General features: G+C 38.6%; 1 protein-coding gene across 1 annotated transcript in view; it reads left to right on the forward strand.

Annotated features, from left to right (window-relative positions):
- The first annotated feature begins 4,001 nt into the window (after positions 1–4,001).
- Positions 4,002–26,077, forward strand: part of DARS1 (aspartyl-tRNA synthetase 1) — a 41,410-nt gene continuing 19,334 nt past the window's right edge. Inside the window, exons 1-5 of the mRNA XM_037397164.1 lie at positions 4,002–4,149; positions 5,415–5,472; positions 11,562–11,654; positions 16,640–16,742; positions 25,341–25,443. Of these exons, the coding sequence (XP_037253061.1) occupies positions 4,078–4,149; positions 5,415–5,472; positions 11,562–11,654; positions 16,640–16,742; positions 25,341–25,443 (429 nt within the window). The 5' untranslated portion in view covers positions 4,002–4,077. The remainder of the gene's footprint in view (positions 4,150–5,414; positions 5,473–11,561; positions 11,655–16,639; positions 16,743–25,340; positions 25,444–26,077) is intronic.

Here is a 26,077-nt window from a genome sequence, read left to right on the forward strand (position 1 = left end):
TAAAAGAATATTTATTCATTTTTTAGCTGCTGCTACATTTTTTTCAGTGGCGGGGGTTTTTTTCTCTTTTTGTTATCTAAGGGGAACTTGGATACTGGCCTGACAATCATACAAGATCCTAGATAAGTAAATAAATATGGAAAGGAAAATTCAAATGCAACCTCTTACTTACAATTAAGCATGCTTTGCAGCATCCAAAATAAATCTTCAAAATCCCTTTCCATGACAACGAGTAATTGCACACTGGAAAGTGTACTATCGTGGCAATAAAGCTGAATTCCCTGAAGACCTTTCAGAGACACTATGAATTTGTTTTGTATTTTTTTCCACATGCTCCTTTTAACTCTGTACCACTTCATGCTCTCTAGGTTTTACCTAGCCAAACATGTAGAGACTATATAAACATATTCTCACTTATTCCATAGGCCAGAGGTCCTTTAAATTTCTTATTCTAAAATAACTTAAAGGCAATTCCTACCTCCTTCCCACCAACACAGTGTATATTTTAACTGTTCATTTCTTGGTCAATAGTACACTGGAAGATTAAAAAATATCTGAGCCACCATTTTTGTAAAGTGCTATTTATGGATAGGTTACGGAAGGTGGTGACTACTTTCCACTTCTGATGGTTTCAGTAGAAGTGTTGTTTAGCATATTGTGACACCCAGCTCTTAAGTAAAATCAGCATTATATTTTAACAAATGTCAAAGGTTTGGCCAAGCTTAGCTGGACCACTGAGTTGGAAAGTCTATGCTGCAAGTTCCAATACAAACAGCAGGCAACAAAATGCTGTGGATGACATCATATAGGACAAGAGGAAAAAGCCTCAAGTTACAGTAGGGGAGGTTTAGATTGGATATTAGGAAAAATTTCTTCACTGAAAGGGTGGTCAAGCATTGGGATAAGCTGCCCAGGGAGGTGGTGGAATCACCATCCCTGGTAGTGTTTAAAAAATGCATAGATGTGGTACTTAGGGACGTGGTTTAGTGGTGGGCTTGGCAGTCATTGGTTAACAGTTGGACCTGATGATCTTAAAGGTCTTTTCCAACCTAAATGATTCCATGATTCTGTGTCCAGTCTCTGTATACCGCTAGCTCAATCCACTCAGAAGAGAGACTGACTGGGCATGATCTTCAGCCTAAGCAGAAGCAAATGCCTCTAAATTCCTAATGAGACATATTTATGGCTCTGCTATGAAAACACTCATATAACATTTGTAACATGAATACACATAGGACCAAATTTTGGAATAACTTCAATTTAGGATATTACAGGGGCTAACGCTTAAGTTTCAAGGATATATTGGGTATCATTATTCATGGTGACCTAAAACTTCCTTTAAGATCTTCCTGCATATTAATAGAGATATGTGGAGTACATCCCAAAAATCACTAAAAAGTGTTTTGATTACATCAAATTAGAGAAGAGACAAGGAGAGGAGAGGAGAGGAGAGGAGAGGAGAGGAGAGGAGAGGAGAGGAGAGGAGAGGAGAGGAGAGGAGAGGAGAGGAGAGGAGAGGAGAGGAGAGGAGAGGAGAGGAGAGGAGAGGAGAGGAGAGGAGAGGAGAGGAGAGGAGAGGAGAGGAGAGGAGAGGAGAGGAGAGGAGAGGAGAGTAAAAAAACTGAGTTCTGCATTCCACTTTTGATCATAACAGTTGACAACCCCCTCCCTCCTTTTAAGATGGAAAAGCCAGTTTTAATTTAAACTACAAACTGTTGACCAGGCCTCAGCTTGGCTTGGCAATTCACTATATGCCTGAGGGATAAATTATTTAGCATTAGCACATGGTATGTCATGTCTTGTTACTTAAGTGGAATATGGCTTCCATCCAGCTGTACCCCCGGGGCCCCCCGATTGGCTGCGGGTGATGTCATTTCCATTTGGTAATCCTCAGTGAAGGCCCAAGGGACAGCACTGGCCGCCCAGCAGGTCCCCCAGCCCCTCCACCCCCCACCCGAGCCCAGCACCAGCTTTGCTCCTACTTATCACTCTAAGGTTCACTGCAGGTACTGCCCCAATTACGTGATTTTCAATAATAGTGCAATGAAACAGAAGGTACAGCAGATGAGCTACATCATCTGCATGTAGTATTTTGCTTTCTTAACAGAAGACTTGTGATAAATTTAGTGAGAGGGATATGGAAAAATAAATTTTTGGTGCACACCCAAATTAAACGGAGAATTTTGAGGGGGTATATTTCACCAAATATGAAATTATTATTGTCAGTAATTCTTCCTAAAATGAATTTATTTTTCTGTTTTCAGTGTATTGTAAAATTTTGTTCAAAAAATCTGCATATGCACTGCAAGACAAAGGGATTCTGGACAAATGACCTGAGAGCACGAACTCTGGAAAATGCTTCTTCTGTAAGCTTGAAAATGGCATAATTTGGTATGGTGCCCTTTAAATGGTCACGTTTTGTTTTTCAGTTAACATCCTCATTATATTAAAAGGGTTTTTGCTTCAGAACCACCTTCGGGTTATTTGCCCCAGAGGAAATACTCATTACACTATTCACTTTTGGAAGGCTCACAGCATAGAAGTAAGGGTTACAGAGTTGTTTTGTTTTGATTGAATTTCGTGGCAGTCAGTGAAATGCCGAGAATTACAGAGCACTCAGTCATACAGATGGTACTGTCTACTCTGCAGCAAGGCACAAGATTTGCATCTGTCTGTTAGTTAACGTTCAGCAGCAGCTCTGCTCAGCCTCGTGCTCTAAGTGGCAGGTTAACAGAAAAGACCTAACTGACATGCTATAAGAAACCCACGTTTTGTTACTATTACATTAGCGTGTAAGTACACTACATGATACCTTACTATCAGAACTTTTGCTTCTTGTGGTAAGGAGGTATGAAAACTGACTGTGATTTGCCGCCTCTGTTGCTGGATCTTAATTTTTTGCAACAGTGTTTTGCATGAGAAGAAAGGATTTTGTGAAAGCTATGTGGTCTTATGGTGAAGTGCCTAATTCTCTGAGACGGAGGCAGAAGGGGAACTTTGCAAGGGGATTCCCACGAGAAGAGATGCTGAACCAAGGCAGTACTAAGCACTGTAAAATAAACAAGTGTAGGACAGGAAATGAAGAACTCTAATCGATACCGCAAGAGGGATTAGTTAGTCAAATGTGAAAATTCAAAACTGCAATTTAAATCAGGACAGCTAACTACTTCTTGTCCTGTACAAAATAAACTATCTATGGCCATAGGACTCAACAGTTGCTTGCAACTTTGATTTCTGTTGTTTGAAAGTTGCCACCTGCAGCAAAGCCCCGGCCTCAGTACTGCAGCATTGATTTAAGCACCCAGCTGCAGGGAAACACCTGGATTTGCACTAATGTTCATTCTCACCAAACTACCAGACCTACTCTGGGTTTTAGCTAATAATAAAAAGTGGGATTAGCTGGGGGACAGGAGACTAAACTGCTATCGGGGTTAGCATTGGCAAACCGAGTTTGCCAGTGAGACAGAAGTTTGGTGGCCAAGCTGAGCCGGGCACATTAGCTAGCCACCTCACGTTACCTCAGGCCGTAACATGCCAGATTGACCGCAGGGCGAGCGAGGACCAAATCCAGCCACTGCCCAGCCGCAGAGCCGTGGCCCACATCAGCACACCTCTGCTACAGGCCATGACTGGAGGCGCTGAGCCTCGTCGGGACGATGGCACTTTGGTGAAAACGCCTGTTTCGGCTGCTGTTCGCCTACTGCGGAGGGGAGGGGAGCGGCAAACCCCGGCCCACCTGCCACAGGCAGCGCCGCCACATCTCCCTCGGCGCTCAGGCGGCTGCGGCGGGAACCGTGGGCTGACAGCAGCGCGCGCCCCGCCCCGCCCCGCCCAGCCTCGCGGCAGCAGCAGCAGCAGCAGCAGCCGTCGGCCCCGCGCGACCCGCCCGCCGCTGGCAACAGCCCCGGGGTGGCGGCGCAGCTCTCGCGATAGGTCGGCCGGCGCGGGACGGGCGCGGCACTCTCGCGCTGCCGCCGCCACGCTGCCAACTCTCGCGAGAGGCGGCGGCGCGGAAGCAGCGTGGCGCGCGGGGCCGGGCCGTGCCGAGTCGTGAGGGGCAGTGGCGGCCGCTGCAGGATGCCGAGCGCCGGCGGCCGCGGCCAGGGCCAGGACCGCCGCCCGGAGAGCGACGACTCGTCGCCGGCTGATGTGGGTGTCCGCAGGGAGGGGGCGGCCGCAGCTGCCCGTCCCGAGAGGGGGAAGGGGCAGGGTCCGGCCTAGCGCGGTGTTGGAGCCGCTGCAGGGGCCGGCGCTGGGGGGCAGGCGGCGACGTCCCCCGCGGGGTGGGGAGGCCGGGCCCGAGGGGGGGTTGTCCGGGCCCAAGGGCAGAGCTGGCTTTGCTTTATGCTCTGCCTGCCCACCTCCCCCGTGGCCGGCCAGGCGCAGTCGGCTCATCGTTCACTGAGGAGCTCAGCCCCTCTCCGGTCACACAGCGTCTCCAGAGCCCCGCCGGAGCCCGCTCCCCGCGTCTGTGGATGGAGGAGGCCCTGCCTGAGCGATGGGAAACTGCACAGCCCTGCCCTGTCCCGGAGCCTTTCCCCGTTGCAGCCCCCTGCAGAAGCGTCTGGGCTGCTGCTGCTTCCTAGCAGGCCACTTATGCAGGGCTGCCGGTGGCTCCTGGCCTGGCAGGTGTTCCTGTCTTGTACTTGAAGATCACAGAGCTGTGTTGAAAAATTGTAGGCCAGTATTTCTTAAAGGAAAAAAAAAAAAGTATTAAAGGCGAGCATCGGTTCAGTTTGTTATAAAATCACTTCTGCTTTTGAAAGGCCAAAAATGCATCAGCAATACAGAATTCTGAGTATAAGTGGCTTCTGTAAAACTATACATGGGCTGCAATTCACCAAAAGCACAGAAATGAAGACACTCTGCCCTCCCCCAGTAAAGTATTTAGAATGAACTTAGGTTCATATATAAAGTAGAATAAATTAAATAAACCAAGGCTTTTTTTATTTGGAAATGAGTGGGCGTAGTTGGGAGACTAGAATTGCGATCTTTTTAATGAAAAGGCCGTGTCCCCCTATGTCTTATCTAACAGATTTTGTTAGTAGTCAGACAAGCTTGCTTTGGCTGTCATAATACTATGCAATATGCTGGATTTCTTAATGTGCCTGAATATGGGAAAGAAGTACTTAATGGATCTGCTTCTGTAGGACTCGTATTTTTTCAGGGGTAGGGTCTTACTAACTTCTGTGTAGCAAATAATGATTCTAATGCATGTTTGTTGTTGTTGGAACTTGGTTTCTTCTTACAGGGCACAATTATCTCACTTGTGTATCTTTTAAGAGTCTAAAACAGAATTTATTTACTTTAATATTGCAGCTAATTGTTTCGGATTACCTGAGTTAACTCTGTAATGATTTTGTTCATCTTTCTGTATATGCTTCTTTGATATATGTTTCTCACCTCCATTTTAGGATTATGCTAAGGAAAGATATGGAGTGTCATCAATGATACAATCCCAAGATAAACCAGGTTAGTTAAAAAACTAAAAAAACTTTTAAAAAAGAGGAGGTGGGGGGTGGGGAAGAAGGAAAAAAGAAGTTATGTACTTTATATCTTCAGTACTTGTTTGAGAAATTATGTACCAAACTTTTTCATTCAAATCCTGCTCCCATTCTTTCCCTTTATTTGAATACATTTGGCACTTCTGAGGCTGCATTTGGAGTGCTGTGTTCATTTTTGGACTTTCCAATGCAAGGAAAACATTAGAGCCTGTCCAGTGGAGAGCTACCAAATTGCTCAGGGGACTGGAGCACAGGATCTTCTAGGAGAGGCTGAGGGAGCTGGAGTTGATCAGCCTGGAGAAGAGAAAGCTCATCTTACTACCATTTAAAGCTGTTTAATGGGAGGGTGTAGAGAGGGTAAAACCAGACTCTTGAAGGTATGTGGTAATTGGACATAAAGTCATGGGTGCGAGTTGGAACACAGAACAAATTCTGATTAGATAGAAGGAAAAAAAAAAATCATGATTATGGTTGGATATTGGAATTAGGTCCAGAGAGGTTATGGAATCTCAGTCTTTGCCCTTGCGTGGACCACACCCTACACAGCTTGTCCACCACTGCAGGCTTGACTTTTTATGGATTAAATTATTACTATTTATAATGTACTGAGTTCTGAGATGTCAGGTTTTTTCTTTGTTTGGAGTAAGTTCTGCTATGGCTTGCAACAGCACTGCTGTCTCTCTGAGTAGGATATCTGTCTGCTTACGCAGCCTTCATTACTCCCACATATGAGCACCAAATCCATTAATATTACATATTAATATTTATGAGTTTTATCATTATTCACACCACTGTGAATCCTGGAAATCCTCATTTTCTACTGATGGGGAATTGGGTTTCAGCAAGACTTGTCAGGTAGAGAGCAATCTTCCATGCCAATATCCCAGAAATATAAATCTTCATATTATTCAATGTATGAAACAGGAATGAGGGAAGGTAATAGACTGGCTTCTTGCAGCTTCTTCATAGTGAAACGTAAAAAGGAACATCATCGGTGATTAGGTGATTTTTTTTCTCCTCTGAATTGTTTTGGTTGACCTGCTTTAGGACGGGGAATGCAGAACGTAGGGAAGAGGAGGAGCCACAAAAGCAATCATAGGTTGAAACCATCTGAAGGGGAACATTATGTTAAGAACCTAACAGGACAAGAAAATCACTGGAGGCTGTATTAACAGTCATTATTGAATAAAATACATACTGCCTGTCAGGGAACCAAAGTTGAAATCCCATTGTAAGCCAGCCCAGCTGCTGGCTGCAGTGGTCTCCCTCTTCCTGACACTGAGTCTTCTGCTGATGTTTCAACATGTTAATAGTAACAACGTGTTTAAGCAGCTTAGCAAAACGAAAGAATTTAGCTGGGGGTCTGGTGACTGCTGGAAGGGGCAGGAACGCAGCCATCCATAGTTAAGTTGTAACCATGTAACAATCCATAAATTGGTGTGCAGTTGCAATTTAAAAGGTATAATATTAAGAAAAAGGGAACTTCTTCAAGTTAGCATCTGATTAACCTGTACTGCTGACTGTAGGCTGAAAGTTTGCCCACTTGGGTCTTCTCCCCTGTGCTCTTCTGTGATGGCATTTGGCTCACTAGAGTTTCTGCAAACTGTTCTTCCTCTGCCAGTTTCACACCCCATAGCAAACAACTGTGTGAGAGACCCAACGTGGTAGATTGAGATGGTGGGTTAATTTCTGTTCTCATGGAGAAAGACTACTCTGCCAACTGTCTCATATTCAAAAAAAACCGCTCAAAAATACTGTGGAGAAATAAACTATGTTGAGAAGGAAGGTGAAAAAAGCTACAGGAGATTATATGAAAAAGGCTGAGTGCTATATTTAGATCTGTTTTCCCTTGACTCTTTGATCCTCATTTAAAAATAAAGAAAGCCAATGTATGGACAAGGTGGAATAGGTTTTCTATTGGGCTTAAAATACAATCTACAACACTCCTGCTGTTCCATTTTTTGGAAGATGGTTATCCAGAACTCCAAAATAAGGTAACGATAAAACCCAAAATGCCTGTAATAAATAAGTTTAAGATCAGCCTAGTCCCTTCCTTGAGACTAATTCCCTCTTATTTAAAGATTCAGTAGTTCCTGCCATGGAGAGCTCTTATCAAAGGATTCACTGGACAGTGAAGTCCTCATTCATCATCAGTAGTGTATATATGCTACTGATACATTATTCTGCTTGCATTGAATGTCTTGGAGGACCTACTGCTTGCGGCAGGGGGTGATGGGGAAGCACAAATGCGAGTGTTCCCATCCGTCTGTACAGTATTAATTTTGTTTGTTTCTGAAGTGTGTGTGGATACATGCCATTTCTAAGTCAGAATAACAAATTGTGGTATGACATGTGCAGATCCACATACCGTCTGGTAACTGGGGCTGACACAACACAAACAGCACAGATGCGGGTAGGAGCTCAGTTGGGATGTCTGCAGCGCTGTTATTGCTTTTAGGCTTGCTGTAGTAGCTGCACTGTCCCGAGGACACAGGCTGGACATGAGAAGTTAAAAAGGTTAGGGTGATCAGAGAAAATTACTCCCTTTCCAAGAGATAGGCGTATTGTCCTTTTGCCATACTCATAGATTCTTGTTCCTCTGCGGGCAAATTAAAACTCTTCGCACATTCACAAAGTAATTGCATAAATGCTCCACCCAGCTCTACTGACCTCACACACACGCATCTGTGTCTTCATTCTTGGCCCACTTCAGTCTTTCTTCTACTAATGTTAGCTGAACTGGCTATCTGACATTCCTGCTTCCTGTTACATCATGTCTTTAAATCCTTCCTGCCTGCTTGAGGCTATGATTGCTAGTAAAGCTCCATTTGCCTTTCCCTTTTTCTCCCTTCAGCCCCATTACGTTAATCTCCCCTCCCTGGAAGCTGCTTTCATCTTATGCTGCTTTTGGCTTTCAGTTTGTTTTATTAAACTTACCTTCTCTTTTTCAAATTTATCCAACATTGTAAAGATGCTGGCACTTCACAGAGACAGCAGAAATATTTGTCATACTGCTCAAAACTCCGTGATGCAAGATAAACGAACTTGGTAAATAGGCTGATGTGACAGGCAGGGAATGGGGATGGAAAAGCGATTTTGTCTTGTATAACCTGCACATCTTTTGGGGTTTTTATCCTCTCCTGCCATGTTTAGAAGAGGTTAGAGTTCTGAGAGAAAGAGAAGGACATTTAGTATATTGAAAAGAAAAGATTGTGCTCTACAGGAAGGAAACGAAAAAATACAGTTTCTCCATAAACATGATACAAAATGGCAATGAAGTTGAGGTAGTATGAATATTGAATTGGAGCTGGAAGTGTAATTTCAGTCTTAGAGTGTTTCATTTAAACTTCATTTAAAATCTTTGTTCCCTTGTCTTTACTACAACTATAGCACGATTTAAAATGTCTTTTATCTTTGTGTTGTTTAATTGTAAGTGTTTATGTGGCAGTAAGACAGAAAATGTAAGTATAGCTTGCATTTGTGAAAGTACAAGTAAGTGGTAGTCTGAAGAGTATGGTGAGAGGACCTTAAGGAAGCTTTATTTTTATTGTGGAAGAGGTAGAAATTACCTGAAAAGAAATCCAGGTGAAATATGTGAGAGTACAAAGGGAAGATGTAAGCTACAGTATGTTGACTGGACGAGAGAAGATCAGTGATGAAGACAAACGATTGCTTACACTAACAGATGAGACATTATCATGAACTACTGGCATTTTAGAAATGAGAGGAAAAGACAACTAGATTCAGGAAGTGTTGAAGAAGGGAAACAAACTGATGTAAAAGTTGCTACATCTGGTTCTCTTTAGTGGAGCACATTAACGGGACCAGAGGCGATGGGCACCTACAAGAACACAGGAGGTTCCCTCTGAACATCAGGAAACAGTTCTTACTGTGAGGGTGACGGAGCATGGGCAGAGGTTGCCAAGGGACATTGCAGAGTCTACTTCTGTGGAGATGTTAAAAAAACTGAATGCAGTCTTGGAGAACGGGCTCTAGGTCCACCTAGAGCCTGCTTGAGTAGGGGGTTGGACCAGATGACCTCCAGAGGTTTCCTCCTAACCTCAGCCACGCTGTGATTCTGTGATCTGCTGTTGGAAAAAATTACTTTATAAAGTCTCTTTTTTTATATTGTTTTATTACCCTTTTTATGAAAGGTGAAATATTTTTTAACAATTCATAACATATAAAATTTTGTGTTAAACATGCCTTGTTTAGTTTTGATGAAGCATGAACCATTATGTATCCAAAAGATTTCTAAAAATATTTATCTAATGCAGATGGTTCCTGAAACACTAAGGATCCATAAAAAGGGTAACACCTCATTCTGTGCCTGGAAAATGTTTTAAGTTTCTAACAATACAGTTTTAAGTGGACTGAGGTAATTTAAACTGTCTGAATATCAAACTCTTAGACTAAAGCTTATGGGTTGTGCTGGTTGCATGTTTCCTATAGTGCTATGCTGGTAAAGTTTGAATATCAGAAGTTGCTGGCAAGTGATAACATCTTTATTTCCCTTTCTCCCTTCCCCAGTGCACGCGTGTGCACACACACACACACACACATGCACATATTATTAATACATTTGAGTCAATTTCCTATCACGTTACTCTGTGCACTTTCATTTTGTTCTGGTTTTAATGTCTATCTGTGAATAAAAAACTGCATTGCCCTGAGCATAAGCTAATAAACATTTTCAGCCCCCTAAATTCCCAGTGCAGAATAATAGGCTTGCAGGACAAGCTGTGACTGGTACTCAGGAGTCAGAGGGAAGGAGTCCAGAATGGCAGATGGTAACCTGGGGTAGGCAAACTTTGGAAAAGTTCTGGCAGAAAAAGTCTAGTGTGGAAGTGCCTCAGTAAATTTAATGCTGTTTTGAAACAATGGAGAAGTCTGAGGAAAGACAGAAGGTGAATTTGCTTGTGTTACATATCACAGAATCTCCCAATAGACTCATGGCATATCTCTAGTTGGAAGAGACCCATAAGGATCAGTATTTCCATTGAAGATTTTTTTCTTTGTCTAAAAAGCAGTGTTTTTAACCACGTGTGAACTGTAAATGAGTAAGTGCAGCCATTAGAACGTTGAGGTTTTATGCAGTATGTCCACTGATTTGTAGAAACTCTAAGAAATAAATGTTTGAAACCTTGCAAATATACATTTGGCCAAAAATCTACTGAAAAATACAATTAAACAAGTACATTTCAAGGAACAGTGGCATGCAGCCAGTATATTGGCAGTTCATAATGGTTTTACACAATTTTCAATGTCCTGATTTATTTAAAAAATATTTTCCTGTGTATTTTTTTTTCCTTTACTATCCAGAAACTGTCCTTTCCAAACCTTGCATTTCTATTGTTATTTAGCTTTCTTGAGTTCATAGAATTTGAAGGGTTCTTTCTGATGAATGCTGGCTCCTACGATAGTAGTGCTTAGCAGGTTGTCAAAGAGATTGTCCCTTAAAATAATTTTTACTGGTTTTACACATTAATACTTTTACTGCTCCAAAATGATGTTGTTTTTATCAAAGTAAATATTTTTTTAATTTCTAATACACATTTATTTGTGGTTTCTCTTTTTTATTTTAAATAATAATTGTTTTATGGTGATACTTACTTAGATACAAGGAATAGTTATGTCATCTCTGAGCCTTTGTTTTGCAACTTTCATGTTGCACAGTGGAGGAGGACAGACACCTGCCAGCAGAAATTCAGCCTAATAAGTGCAGGTAGTGCAGTGCAGCACAGCGAAGTCTTATCAAAAATAGTGTAGTCATGCTGGGTCCTGCCATCCGTGAACCACAGTAAGTCTTGTTTTTGTTTTAGTGTAGTTTGACCCCTGCATATAAGTCAAACAATAGGGTTGAACCAATTTAAACTACTTGATCAAGTACAATTCACTGAGAAGGAAATGGGATCTTAAGTGTTCTCAGTACGTCTGTTATGCTGTAGTTACAAAAAATTATGTTTCGGATTTATGATAAATTCTAGTAATGATAGAAATTGTATTTGGAGTTTAAAGTGAAAAATGTTTTAAAATGTGGTTTTTTCTGTGATTTAGATAGAGCTTTGATTCGTATAAAAGATTTGACAGTGGAGAAGGCTGATGAAGTGGTTTGGGTTCGTGGCAGAATTCATACAAGCAGAGCTAAAGGTGAGATGCCTCCAGGGTTTTTATTTTTATTTTCTCATATTGGTAGTGTAACCTGAATGTTTATTTTGGCTTCATGGCCTGCTAGTTATGCCTTGCATACAAGACTTTGCTACCTGGTTACTTTGTGTTCAGTTAATTTCTTTTTTTTCAGCCTCTCTTTTTCCCAAGATGGGAAAAGGAAATTTTATTTTCAGCTCAGTGGAAATTGGGTATTACTGTTACATTGTAGTAAAAGTGAATATCGGTTTTATCATATTATTAAATAATGTGTGGACAATTGTAAATAATAGGAATTTAAAAATATTCTCGTCATTCTCATTTGGGTGTCAGTAGTTTTGAGACAAAACAGTTACAAGCTTTTGCTGTAAAACGTATCTTTATTTTAAATGGCTCAGTTGTCAGACGGGCCATATTTATTCTGCTGCGTATGAATATTTTCATTATACCTTTTCTTTGACAGGAAACAAAAATCTGTGTTAAAAATCTCAGAATTTTTACTTTCAGTTACCAGTATCTGATTATATGAATATGAACATAAAGTAAGAAACCTCATCTTTCTTTAACAAGACAAAGGGAAAATCCTTTTATAGGTTCTCAGTAGTGTGGGCTGTCGTACTTGGCCGTCTGACAGCCATATTTCTTCCCTGGGATCAGAAGTGCTCTCTGGAGATCAGTTTGCCATATGCAAACTTAAATAGGCTTTGGCCTTTTCAGTTGACATCAGATGCTGACAACTGTTGTACTGGTTTCGGTTATGTTTGGCAGCTCTGTAGTGAGATATAAATACCTTGTCTTCCCAAGAGTTGAAAGAAAAGAGCATATATAAAGAAATTATTTTTGCAAATGAAACTTAACAGTAGTCTTAGAATTGGGAATAGTGCGAATTAGGGGAGAGAATCCAGTACAGAATATTGTCACAGATAACCAGATTAATTTCTCTTTTGGAGGCTTCATTTTCTTAAAAAGTGTGTTTCTTAATGAGTGTCCATACTGCAGTCTGTTAAAATAAGGAACTGCATCTAAATATATACATACAATGCACATTTTAAATCTTTAAATTTGGGAAGTTCTCTGTGATTTCCTCAATAGTTCTGTAATGTGTGTTCTTACATGGAAATCTCTTTTAGGTATGTATAGAAATTGTAAACTCCAAAAGCTGTAAAAGCTTTGGTCGTTACAACTTGAAGTTGCTCAGACAGGAAATAATCTATTTAATTTAAATGTTACTATCAGCATACAAATAAGAGTATCCTTATGGCTTTTTCTTTTGCAATTGTAGGATGAGTTTAGACTATTAACAGAATTTACTATATAAAGACAGGTGTCTATGCAGACTGTGAAAACAACATAAAGTTCAATGGTTGTTTATTATTGTCCCTGTATTGCATTTATATAGGATATCTTGCATTTAATTCAGTTAGAGTAACATATATGTAACATGGTAATATTAAGTTAAAAGAAGCTTGTTGTCATCCTTCCTCTTTGACCTCAGGAAAAACTTGTTTTTCATGAAATAACAGTGTTTATTTTCAAAACTCTTTAACATAGCCTGAAGAACGAAAGCAAAAGGAGTTGACTATTGGCATGAATCTCAATTTATTGATTGTGCTTTTTGTTCAGACTTGGTGTGACAACACAGAACAATTCACACATTCAGGGAATGCTGCTAGGGAATGCCATGTGCTTGTTTACTCAAGCTTTAGGGGAAAGAATCTTACAAGAAAAGCAAATGTTTAAGAGTAAAAAGTAATATTAGCCTTTCCCACACGCATGGTGCTGTTCCTACAGTTATGGAAAGGAAGGTCTTGCAGAAAAATAGCTTTCTCAGAAGCTCGAATTGACTCCTAAATAACCAACATACCCTTTATTTAACCTGGTCTAGTTCTGACCAATAAACCAAAAAAAATTAATGTGAACAACTGCAGAATCCAGCTGTCTTGTATAGCAAGCCACTCATGGCATCTGATGGAAATTAATTGAAGGATGTGTAAAGAATGGGGTGTTGGGAATTTCTGTGGGTTGTACCAAAATTAAAGTGCTTGAGGCCCTGTGGTTTTTATCGTAGATTGAATAAATGTTATTTCTGGCCTTATTTTAAAGCCAGCCTCAGCTACTGATCATGTCTGTTATTGAAAAGTGGTTGGGAAATCATTCTGGGTTCTGCCAGGCATCTGGGACTTGCCCAGTATGTTAGACCTGAACATGTTTTTGGTTTATAAATGTAAAGGTTTCTAAAACATCAGAATAGTATGTCTGAAAATAAAGAGTACCACCAGGAGCAATTTAAATACTAGACCAAATTTTATAATAAACCGTATAAAGTTTTCTCTTTGCTGGCAGATGTCTGCAAGTAGCAATGTATTAATTGATATGACTAAACATTTTTTACTCTTTGTACATATTCATTCCTTACATCCTTTCCTTTCATGAAGTCTTGTGTCATTCGGTACTTACATCCAAGAAAGGAAATGGATTCCTGTTTGGTTTTATGTACTTACTTTTGACAGGATTCTCTGTGTGGTGTCTTCTCTTACTGGTTCAGTGACTAAAAGCTCCTTGCAATAGACCAAGTCAGACCTTTTTAACCAAATTTCTTTTGAAATTTTTTGTCTTTTTAGGCATTCTTGTGGGACACAGTATTGGTTTTTTTATAGAAACAGAGTAGTTTACTGTTGAATGTCAGTAAAGTTGATCTCTACACTGTTCACTTAAATACCCTGTAAATGTTTTGAAACACGGGGAGAACATCCCATAATCCCAATTTTTTTCTCACTCTGATTCTTCCTTTTTTCTGTCTCTTGATCTGGAAAGACATCTAATCATGAACTAGATTTGATTATGGCTTGTCTTTTTTGATACCTTATTTTGCACGCCTTCAGCTCTTTTGGGAAAGTTTCTGTTTCCTCCTTCTATCTTTGTAACTGTGATATTTTAACTACTCCTATCAGTGGGGTTTGTTTGATCACTTGTCTTCTGTGTGATTAGAAATGTTTATATTCTACAAAACATTCTCTTTCCTTATGAAAACAACTACTGTTACTCATGACAAAAAGATTTGAGTCCTTTTATAATGCAGATATTGGTCAGACTTCTAGTGTTTGGGATTAAGTACAACTGCCAGACTTTGTTCTGATCCGTAGGATAGCAGGTCCCTCCATTTATTTCACTATCTTCTTAAATACTTACTAGTTGAGTTACATTGTTGCTGTCTTCAGCTGTGTATTCCTTGTTTGAACACCTAATGCATCATTGCTGAAACTTCAGTCATATTTTACTGAATGATGTGTGACTAAAATCATGGAGACAAACACAATTTTCTAGGAAATACTGTATCAAACCACATTGTAAGTAAGAAATACTTAGATGTCAAAGATGTGAGATATGCCTAGCTTATCCAAAGAAAGTTACCATATTGTGTCCTATGGAAGAATTGTACTTAATTTGTTGACTTGCTGGATCACAGGTGTGTGTACCTCTGAAGGCTCTATTTAATTTCTGAAGCCTGTAATTTTCCGATTTAAATCTGTTGTGTAATGTTTGCCTGCAAGAAATAGGTACATCCGTACCATATTGGCTTCTTTACTTAGATATTGCTGCCCCTGGGCTATAGAAATATTTGTACTCCAATTTCTGAAAATATGGAGTTAATTTTGTTGAAATTTTTGGGTTTTTTATTTGAAATCACAATCATAGGACAAGGTTAGTTATTTCCAATAATTATAATGTTAATCTGTAATAATATGTTGTATTAGTTTTGTATGTTTGCTTTTATTTCTATCAGAATCTGTGTCATATGTTCTGTATTTATCTTCTGATACCCTTTAAATTATCTTCAGCTATGTGTTAGAAATAGTAATCTACATAATTACAAATGAAAACTGCAACTGTCTTGTCAGTGTTCAAGTTAGATACATGTTGATTTTAATGTTTTATAGTCTTAAGTCAATGATAACTGGGAAAGAGCTATAACAAAGCTTCTGGCTTCTTCCTATTCTCACCATTTTAATGTAAATGTTATAATGTTATGAGTCAGAACTTGGAAGTAAATTATATTGATGCATTTTATCAGATACTGGTACAACAATGAAGTGTTTGTTAATTTCTCTTTCTGAGGAAGAAGCATTTTAAATCACCATGTTTCCTTACATCTAAGTTAAGAAGTAAATGATTATTAGAGATGTGAGGAGAAATATGAAATGATTGTAACTGTCAGCTGAACAGATTAGAAAGAACTTTGTTGACTTGGAAATAGCCATTTTAAAAGTCAACGAAGTGCATTATGTTCTTTATAAATTATTATTAATTCCCATTAACTTCTTTTTCCCAAAGCTGTTCATGAATAAATTGCTCTTACAGGAATTCTAACTTGGGTCTTTTAGGTTCTTGTCATTCACCAGAATCAATACTCCTTTTGTTCCCCTTCATTCTGAATGTGTGGTGTATTGTAGAATGAACATTGTTGGTTTAGTCCCTGTGGTGCAAAATCAACCCTGTTTCTCTCAGAGGAGCTTTGTAAAGTGAACACTATAGCTTTAATGTGAGAAGATGAGAAAAAACCTTCTTTTATAATACTTGAAGTAGTTGTGAGCAAAGCAACAAGGAAGAGTATGATTTGCTTCTTGCAGTTGAGGAACAATAGGTATTTAAAAAGTTATGATTTCTATTTTTTGTTTTGTCTAGATATTACTTATCTTGGAAGGCTGATTGTTATTTTTAGAAAATGTCCATTCACATGTTTATAGCTGTAAAGCAGAATTACTGGATTTATCTCGGTGTTTTGGGTGTGTGTGTGTGTGTTTGTGCATGCAGAGCTGACTTGTTTGATGTAGCTATTGGGGCAGGGGCAGCAAGGGAGAGAGAGAAACACACAAACACCCCCTTAAAAGCTCAGGTTAATATTAAAGTAGTAAAGCTTTTTTTCTCATTCACAAAGTCCTCGAGTAACTTGTCCTTAATACACCTGCGTTGTTTTTCTTTGTATTCAGGGAAGCAGTGTTTCTTAGTCCTGCGTCAGCAGCAGTTTAATATCCAGGCTCTTGTGGCTGTGGGACAGCATGCAAGCAAGCAGATGGTAAAGTTTGCTGCCAAGTAAGTAAGCAATTATATCCTGTTGTCAGAGTAAACAATGGTGGGAACCAGGACTCCCAGGGGTTGGGACCATTTTCACACATTAACATCAATGCTTCGTTTGTTTTAAAATGTAGTTATTTAAATTGTCAGCTCACTATTAGGTTGAATACATTACAGTGACAAAAGATAAAACAGAGAACAGGCTTGAAATTCATTCTGAACTGCTGAAGCAGCATTCTCTCGCCATAGACAACCTGCATTTACTTTCAAGCTGGCTAACAAAAAGTCTGGCAAGCTGAGCTTAGTGGGACACTTCATTTTGTGTGTGGTGGTGTGTGTGTCTGCACATGTTCAGGGTTTTCTTCTACAAGATGTGCGAGTGTAGTAATACTTTTTATAGCTAGAACTGGTGTGAAGAAGTTCCACATTGCATGTGGCTTATTGAGTTGAAGAAACCAAGAGTAGCTTCTGTGCACTGGATTAATCTTACTTGCACCGTAGTTTTGTAACTAGAATGTTTAAGGAGGGATTTCAGTTACTTTTTAAAATATTTTTTGGGGCAATAGTTCGACTTGCTAATTAAACAAGTGTTTGTTGCAGCAATTTAAATTCAGTTATTTGCTTTGTCTTATTCTCAAAGATAAAAAATTACCTTTCCTTGCTACTTGCCTCAAGGTTGTGCTTTCAGTTTGTCCAGTACTAAATGCTTTTAATTTTTATATATATATATATATATATAAAATTAACTAAATGCTTTGTCCAGGACAAAGGAGCTTTTAAACATGTATATTTACTTGTTCACAGATAGAAATGTGGATCAATTCGATGCAATAATATGTTAACATGTGGCACTTGAGTTGCTTCTGTGTAGTTCTTGGCACTACTCTCATGCTTGGGAAGGGAGCCCCCACTAATTAGCTGCAAAAGTGCTACAGCCTTCAACCTTCAATATGTCAGGGAGAGGAGGGATTCATTATAGTATAGACTTCCAGAAGCCAAGTTAAGAAGGTTAGGATAATGCTTCTGCTGATGAGGTTCAAGGCAATGGGAGAACAGAACCAGCAGTGTTTGTTTGGCGGTGCTTACTGTTGGCAGTGCCAGTGTGAAGCATGCTGTTCACAGGTGTTTATGAGCCAAAGTGAAGTGTTCTGTTTCTTCATGAAATAGTTTCGCCTCTCCAATGCTTAGAATCTTTGAAAAGAATTCAGTGTATAATCTGCTTGTTCCCCAGTTCATCTCCCTCTAACCTACCAACAGTCTGCCTGTACTCTGGAATTTGCACTACAGAACAGTGAAACAGCTCTTACAGTTGTGATGCTTACTCTCCTATTCTCTAGTTCTCTCCAACAGATTTCTTTTTCAGTTTTCTTGGTGGTTCTTTGCTCCACGAATTAATTTCTTACATTTCATGGAGTGGCAGAGGTCAGTGGTTAGGAGCTCATGAGAGGGAAGTTGGTCCTTACTCTTTTATTCCGTGTGCTGACTGCCACTTGTAAGCCTCCCATGACTCTTTTTGTGATTCATTATTCTTTTTTTTTCTCAGTTTTCTGTCAGGTTAGTGATTTCAGCTAGGTCGTGGAGGTCCAGAGCTAACCAGCAGTGGTAAATGGTAGAAAAGGGTATCTGTAAAGAGTAGAGGGCAAAGCCCCTTTCTTCTTCAGCAGCACTGAGCTGTTAAATCAGATGGAACCTCATCCTTAGGTTCTCTCCAGCTCGCTGTCATCTTCCCACTTTTCTTGATGTAACAGACCTGATTTTCTATGAGTAGCCACACTCATGTGTGTACTGTCTTTTGAACTTTTCATGCTGCTTCTTTTTTGTGATAACATTTGCTAGCTAAATCCAGATACTTCAGCCTCTCTATAGCATGCATGGTTTACTCATTATTTGTGCATCTGAAATGCTTACATGCTTTTCACCATGTTCTTTGAATGATAAAACTTTCTCTGCTACAGCCTTCTGGGTTTTCTTTTGGGGGCTTGCCTTTGTGGTTTTTTTTGAACACCATTAGTGCAGTCATCTTCTCATGATTCCTTCCCACCAGCAAACCAATTTTATTAATATCCTGCCATGCTCTGACTTTCCAATGTTTTATCTTCATCTATAATTTTGTCTGATGTCACCATTGCAGCTGCCTCTCATCCTTCATAGGCTGCTGCTGTTCCTGACTTCCAAGTGCACTTGTGGTCATTGTGTCAGTAACACCTGAAGCACGTAACAGTACATGCCTTGTCTCAGCCACTTTTCCCCCTAGTTTTCACCTGCTGTGGGATGATGCCATTATTACTAGAAGATGAGGCTGGTCTTAAATGTCTAGAAATAACAGTAACTGTTTCTCTGCTTTTCTCAGTGTGTTTTTTCATCATCTCCTTGTTTCCTACACATTAAATAAACAACAATATTGAAGAAAACATTTAACTTAAATACCTTACATATTTAACTGAAATAAACTTCTTCAGTGGTAGTACATTAACTTTATTTTTCATGTGCTGCTTTCTCATTTTGATACTGGGTCTAAAAGTTCCTTTGAAATAGTTTGTGGAATTCTGGATCTTTAAATTTTAATGAGAACTGATTTAATCATGAGCATTTTTTGTACAATTTTTCATAAATAATAAACAAACCAGTTCCTCTTTTAGATATTGGCACATGGAAACCAAGAACTTTCATAACCTTCTGTGGTCCTGCAACATTCATATAATAATTATCTCCATTATCATAAGAATGTAAATTCTGTTTAGTGAAAGATACTTAATACAGGTTTAACTCAGTTTTACAAAGACATTTCTGTGAGTTTAACTATGGAAAGTTTCTAGTTGAACTTTCAGAACATACGTAGGCAAGAACATAGAATCAGTGGAGATACTGAATTGTCGGCTGAGGAGCTTTCATCGGGGAAAAAAAGTTCAGCCTAGCCCTGCAAGGGATGCTGTGTAAAAGAAAGAGTTAAATTGTCTCTTTCAGCCAGAAGAGGTGCCAAGTGATGAAATTAGTAATTTATCAACCTGATTTTTTTCCATAAAGTATTGGGTGTGGTCAGTTTTGGGTTTCTTTCTCTCTTTTTGTATCAGCATTGAGCCTTTCAGCCCCCACTACCATAGCCAGGTGATACAGTATAGCAGTTGGGAGAGGTAGTTGATAGGTTTTTATTTAGTTGCCGAAACAATACACCCTCACTCAGAAAGTAACTTGAGGGCTCTTCTTAGTAGGTTAAAGAATTAAAATCCAGAAAAGAGATTTAAAAGACGAGGGGCGGGGTGGGGTGGGGGGGTAGAAGATCGGTAAACCTGTAGGAAAATACTTCACAATGTAGAAAAATATACATAAGTTCCTCAGCTAGATAAATTGGTAATACTAGGAAAATGTTGGATATTGCAGAAATACTTTCTTTAGCATTTCTGATTTTTGTATCGGTGATCTGGAAGAAAATGTCAAATTGCAGCTGTTAAGTTTGCTGGTTACACAGAAATGGGAATGGTGAGCTGGGGGCTAGGAGGGTATAGTAACCAGTGTTAATTTAGAATAATCACTTTGATGCTTTTCAGTGTGAAATTGTACCTTGGTGATCATTCATTCAGATTCTGTATATGTTCAGGACTAATATGTAAGAAAGTAAATGATGAGAAATGTGAGGTCATGATAGATAACTGACTTAACAGGAGTCCATGCAGTTCTCTTACCTACTATGCTAGGAGATCTCTTGAGTTTTAAAAAAGAGGAATAAAATACCATAAATGTAATATATGCCAGTCATTAGACCATTACTGGAGTATCTTGTCCACTTTTGTTGTCTTTGTGTCTGATTATATGTCAAACTGGAAAAGGTTGATGGTGAAGCTGCAAGATTAAATGGTATGTGGTCAGGCAAGTCTGCCTTCCTGTGAAACTAAAGGAAACTCTCTATTCTGTCCAAGAGAAATTAGTAAATCATTTAAATCCCAGTCTGATGGTACCTATGCAAGACGATTTTCTGCCAATGGAAAGTTATTTACTTTGCAGATACAAAGGTATGCAAGATGCCATGAACAGATGGTGAAGCTAGGTAAATTTGGAAGGGAAATAAAGTGGATTTTTTTTCAATGAAAAAAAATTTAAAATATATAGTGGATTTTCTTACTTAAAATCTTTAAAAGGAAATAGGCTTTTTTTTCCCCAGAAGATACCCAGGTTCTCCCAGATATGTTGGTATAGAAAGCAGATTATTATATTTTTAGAATAAAGAGAATAAGAATAGGGGTTTACCTGGTCTTAATGTATACAGTGTCAGTTAACTGCCCTTTCAGAGGGCTTAATGCATGCTTATTGTATTTGTGCAGACAGTATTACAGTTGCTTTTATTGAGCTGAGTGTAAAATATTTATACTTTCAACTATTTACAAAGTGGACTCTTTTTTTCAAAGTAAACTCTATTGCCTTCAGCTTTCACTGAGATTCAGATAAAGGATCATTGATTATTATGTTTTCTGACAATTATTTCATATTTTTAGACTTAATAATGTATTAATATAATAATTTGTGCAGTCTGCTTACAGAAAACAGGGCTGAAGAAAAAACCCAAGAAAATGTCTGAACAAGTATAGATGCTTCCATTAAGTAAAGCATCTATTTAAAGTGTATAAATAACCAAGTTTCTTCCAATTCTTCAGACTTTTGTTCAAGAAAATGTTGATTGTGATTCACTTAGGGAGGCCTGCATGGGGTTCAGCTTGCAACATGAAGCTGTTGATGAAAGATGTTGTCATACAGACTGCAATAATGCAATCCTGTGGTTAAAAGAGAAAGTCTTGGCTAATAGATGTACAGATAATTAAGAAGGATGTAAGGCATCTAGTGGACATTTTAGTAATTATAGTCTCGATTTTTTGGAAGAAACATTACATATAAAGAAGCAGTTTGCTATACAGAGGAATTTTTTAGCATTGGACTTCATGAATTTTTTACTAACATAGGTTCTTTAAGGATTAAACCATATAAAGATGTCATCTGTCTTTTCTTTCTGCATCATGCATTCAGTTTAGTTTCTAGTCCTTTGTAATACTAATTACAGATAGAAGTATTGTTGTCTTTAATGGAAATGGTGATAGCTTTGGCATGGTTTTCTGCCACTTGTTCACTTTTTTTGGTTTGTTTGGGTCTTTTTTGTTACCCAAGAAAATTTTATCAGAAAATCACCTAGATGACTTAGTGCTGGTGCTGCAGAGAATGCTTTGCTGTAGTTACTGGCATTTAATTAAATCATTGTGTTTCTTGTTGTAACTTGAGCTGAAATTATCATTTCAGTGACATTCTTAGAATTACCTGGTGGGATCAAAGCTGCATCTTCTAGGTTTCTGTAGTTTACATTTGATGCACTATGTTACAGACTTCAGGTTTTTACAGCACTAGATCTTGCTGAGCAAGGTTCAAACAGAACTCAAAACATGAGCTTTTACTTCTGTGCCAGATTAGATATGTAGTCTGAATTAGCAAAAACATATTTTCTAATTATCAAATGAAAGTTTAGAGTAGATGATGAACATTTGTAAATACAAAGATGGTCCTATGCCATAGAAAACTTGGTAGCACTTATTGTGTGCCCAGGCAGTTATATATGCATATTTGGATACAGGGATCTACATAGGTAGGAACTGAGTTGAAATAAGTCTTAAAATCATGGCAAATTTAATGACTAAGGAATGTTAAAGTTTTGCAGTGTGTTCCAGACTAAGAAACATACCATTTTAATTGCAACTCCAGTTTAGAGGGAGAGAAACAGTGCATTTAATCACAAGTGCAAAGTTGAAAAGTTCTGTTATGCAAGTTCGCAAAGCAATATTACAGTTACAATGATGCAAAAGTCAGTTTCTTCCTGTATTTTTAGAATGATACGCTTTTGCATGTCTTGAATTCTGTGCATGTTTTCATCATAGGTCTGTAGTTACTTCAGTAGCACCAGTTCTCAGCCATGGGATCAGTAATCTGCTTATGAGTCCATCATACAACACATTTACAACTATTATTTTCTTTTTTGCAGTGCGGAGAATTTGCTTTAATAAGTTTAAAGCATTATTTTTATTTGCAATTATTAGTGAGAGGGCTTTTGTTCAGCAGATTAGAAACTCATATTTTCAATGAAGACACTGCTATTTGTGTAATTAGTAGTGTTCTCTGGGCATTTGCCAGAAATTTGACATGGAAAAGGAAGTGGGGAAAAACAGAGGAGAACTGCTTAGGGGAAAAAAAAGTTAGCACAAGAATAAAACGTTTATTCTTTTAAACATTCATTATTTGAAAATCAAAGGGAATTTATAGGTACACCTGATACTATTTTAGCATGATATATTCTCTGTGTGTTTCTTATCATCATGTTCTCTTGCATCCAAAGCCTTGTACTGCTGCCTCAGTCTTTTTAAGGAGTTTTAAACTGAATCATTTGTAAGAGAGTGTACTTCTAAGCACTTAGTGTCATTTCTCCTCGTCTTTCTTGAATGTACTGCTTCCACCTAAATAATGGAGATGAATGGAAGCTCACCCTTAACTAAATGAGTTCTGATTTAAAGCCTACTGTCGACCTCTGCTTTGTACAAATTTAGTTATTTGTTCATTATATTGATTTGAGCAGCTGTAGTTCTTTTAGAGCATAAATGTACCAGAAAACATACTATTTACAAATTTTACGCAGTGTAGAATTGCCTAATGGTTAAGCAAGTCAAGCATGTGAAGCACCATGGTCTGTATAACTTTTAGAGCAGCTGACAATGAGTTCTGTCACCTTGAAAGTATTACCATCAAAGAAATAGTGTAATCAACTCAAGTGCTCAAATCTGGCTTTATTTAATTACTTGTAATTTACTTACAGTGCTGCTGTTAAGTGTTGAGAATTTTGATGCTTGAATTTTCCACTGTTCCTTTAATATCAGATTTTTCAACATTTTGATTGTTTTTATTTAAAAACTCTGTTGAATAACTTAAATTTGAACTCAGCATTATAACGTTAAAAAGTTTGTCCCAGGTTAGATCAAAGATCCATCTAGCTTTTCTTAAGGCTGATATGGATGCTTCAGGAAGAATAGAAAGCAGGGCAAGCAAGCAGTTGTAGTTGGCAACACTTGGTGATTTGTATCTCAGCTGCTTCTGAGTCACACCACTCGGGCTTTATCAGAGAAGAAAGCCAAGTTTCCAACACCAACTAAAAAGATAAACTTAATTGTTTAGCCAGGTAAATCCTACCTTGAAAATGTGAGAGAATGACTAATTTCAAACATAGATACTTCTAAAGAGAAATTTCTCAGTCCTAGTAAGTTTCTCATGTGCTTTTACTGTAGCTGTACAAAAAGACTGTAGGGCTAGAATACCCAGATTTTGTTCACAGTTCCTAAACTGACTTACTCCAGGGGTGCTAGACAAACTGATGCAAATGCAAGTGATTAGGACTGTAGTTACCATCAGCAATAGCTTGTACCTGTTTGTCCTTACCTCCTTTAACTAGGGGTTACTGCCCGTCCGATAATACCTTCTGTGCGTCCAAATCATATCTCACAACCCTCCAGCTTAGCTGGATGGGTTTTGTGTGTTGGGCTTTTTGGGGCATGGAGAGAGGGGTCTTACTGAAAAAAAAAAGCCAGCCTTCTAAACTTGAAGATTGTTAGTTGTTCTTTGCTTTACTGAGATCAGTAGCAGCCAGCTTGTCTGACAACATCCTTGCTCTGACCTCTTATTATTTGCAGTTAAATTTTGGGCCAACTACTTCTGTTTCTAAAGGCTTATGTGGTCAGTTGATGTATATAAAGTGCTTTCCAGGCCTGAGAATTGACAGATTAGGTTAATTGTAGCAGTTAGCTTTCGTAAGAAGAAATACTTTATGGTATTTGGCCTTTTGTAAGCAGGCTAGCAGAGACAGAGTGAAAATGTATTTCCAGTGGGGGTGAGATTATATGTACAAAATTACTGGTTTGAAGTCCAGTATCCTTAAATACCTAAGTAAAAACTGCTCATACACATCGTTTTCTCACCTAGCACTCTTGAGGATTTTGTTATTGTTTACTTATAGCCCACATACTTTAGATCGTATTTTTGGAAGACTTTCGAGATGTTATATGGTGTTTTAATGTACTATTAGTGACTGTTAGCAGAGAGCAATTAAGATGTCCCTTGTCATAAAGAAATGACTTACAAGAATCTTGCAGTAACAAGTCATGTAGTTTAAACAAGCTCAATCAGTTTTTATTTTCCCCTCCAGATCTAGGACTTCCTTTCAGTTTGTTGTTCTGCTGGTTAAGACACATCTTTCAGATAATTGCATCAGCTGACACATGCATGAGTGTACGTGGCCTAGAAAAAGAACTGTGCAGCTTGTCAGTTTATATATACACACAAAAAGAATGAGTGAGCACTAAGCTTAATCATAATTCTTTCCCTCCCAAGTCTTCCGGTTTGAATTTATTGTGGCTGGGAATATTTTAGCGAAGTCTTTCATTATTCAGTTATATATATAATAAGTAACTTTACATAAATCCTTAACTCTGCTTTGTTGTTCGAGCAGTCCGTACAGTACGTGAACATCCTAGTGCTCGGTGCTGAGTCTGGTGAAGTGTGCAATGAGATTTAGTAAGCCTCCTATCCTATCTTTATTGACAGCATCAACAAAGAGAGCATTGTGGATGTAGAAGGCGTTGTGAGGAAAGCATATCAGAAAATCGGAGGCTGTACTCAGCAAGATGTTGAGCTTCATGTTCAAAGGGTAAATTTTTTAGCAAATGGAGCACTGGTTAATTGTTTGAGAGATTATCTGCTAGGCTGTCTGTCTATCTGCATATATAAACTTTGTCAATAAGCAGTCCTATATCAGAGAAATACACTGCTTTAAACTACAAATTTCAGTGTATCGTACATGAACATTTCTGGTTTTAAGAGATCAGATTTTTAGAATTTCCTATTTTTATCTGCCATTTGAATTACAGTACCAAGTAAAATAAAATATCTCACTAGAATAATTCGGCTGGGAATGATTGTAATTCTGGTTTTTTATTCTTAACTGCAGCAGATACTGTAATAAAGCATCTACTTCATTCTAAGTGCAAGTCAGAAGTTTCTTCTTTATCAGAAATGTTACAATCTTCCCCTTAGTACCATGGAATGGAATACATAATCCTCAGCAAAAGTAAAGCGCTGGCTTAACAGTATAGAAGCTCTTGAAATCTAAAATATCTGTAGCTTGTGCTGTAGGGCTGGAGGAAGTGCAACTTTGTAATTTGTTTAAATAGAAAGCGTATTTAAACCTTTGTGTAATATCCTTTCCTTCTAAAGGTTTTCAACCAAAACTGTATGCCTACAATGCAGCTGAAACAGTCATCTCAAGAGTAGAGTGCAAGGGC

The sequence above is a fragment of the Falco rusticolus genome, chromosome 8 (assembly GCF_015220075.1).
Source record: "Falco rusticolus isolate bFalRus1 chromosome 8, bFalRus1.pri, whole genome shotgun sequence".
NCBI classification, from domain to species: domain Eukaryota; kingdom Metazoa; phylum Chordata; class Aves; order Falconiformes; family Falconidae; genus Falco; species Falco rusticolus.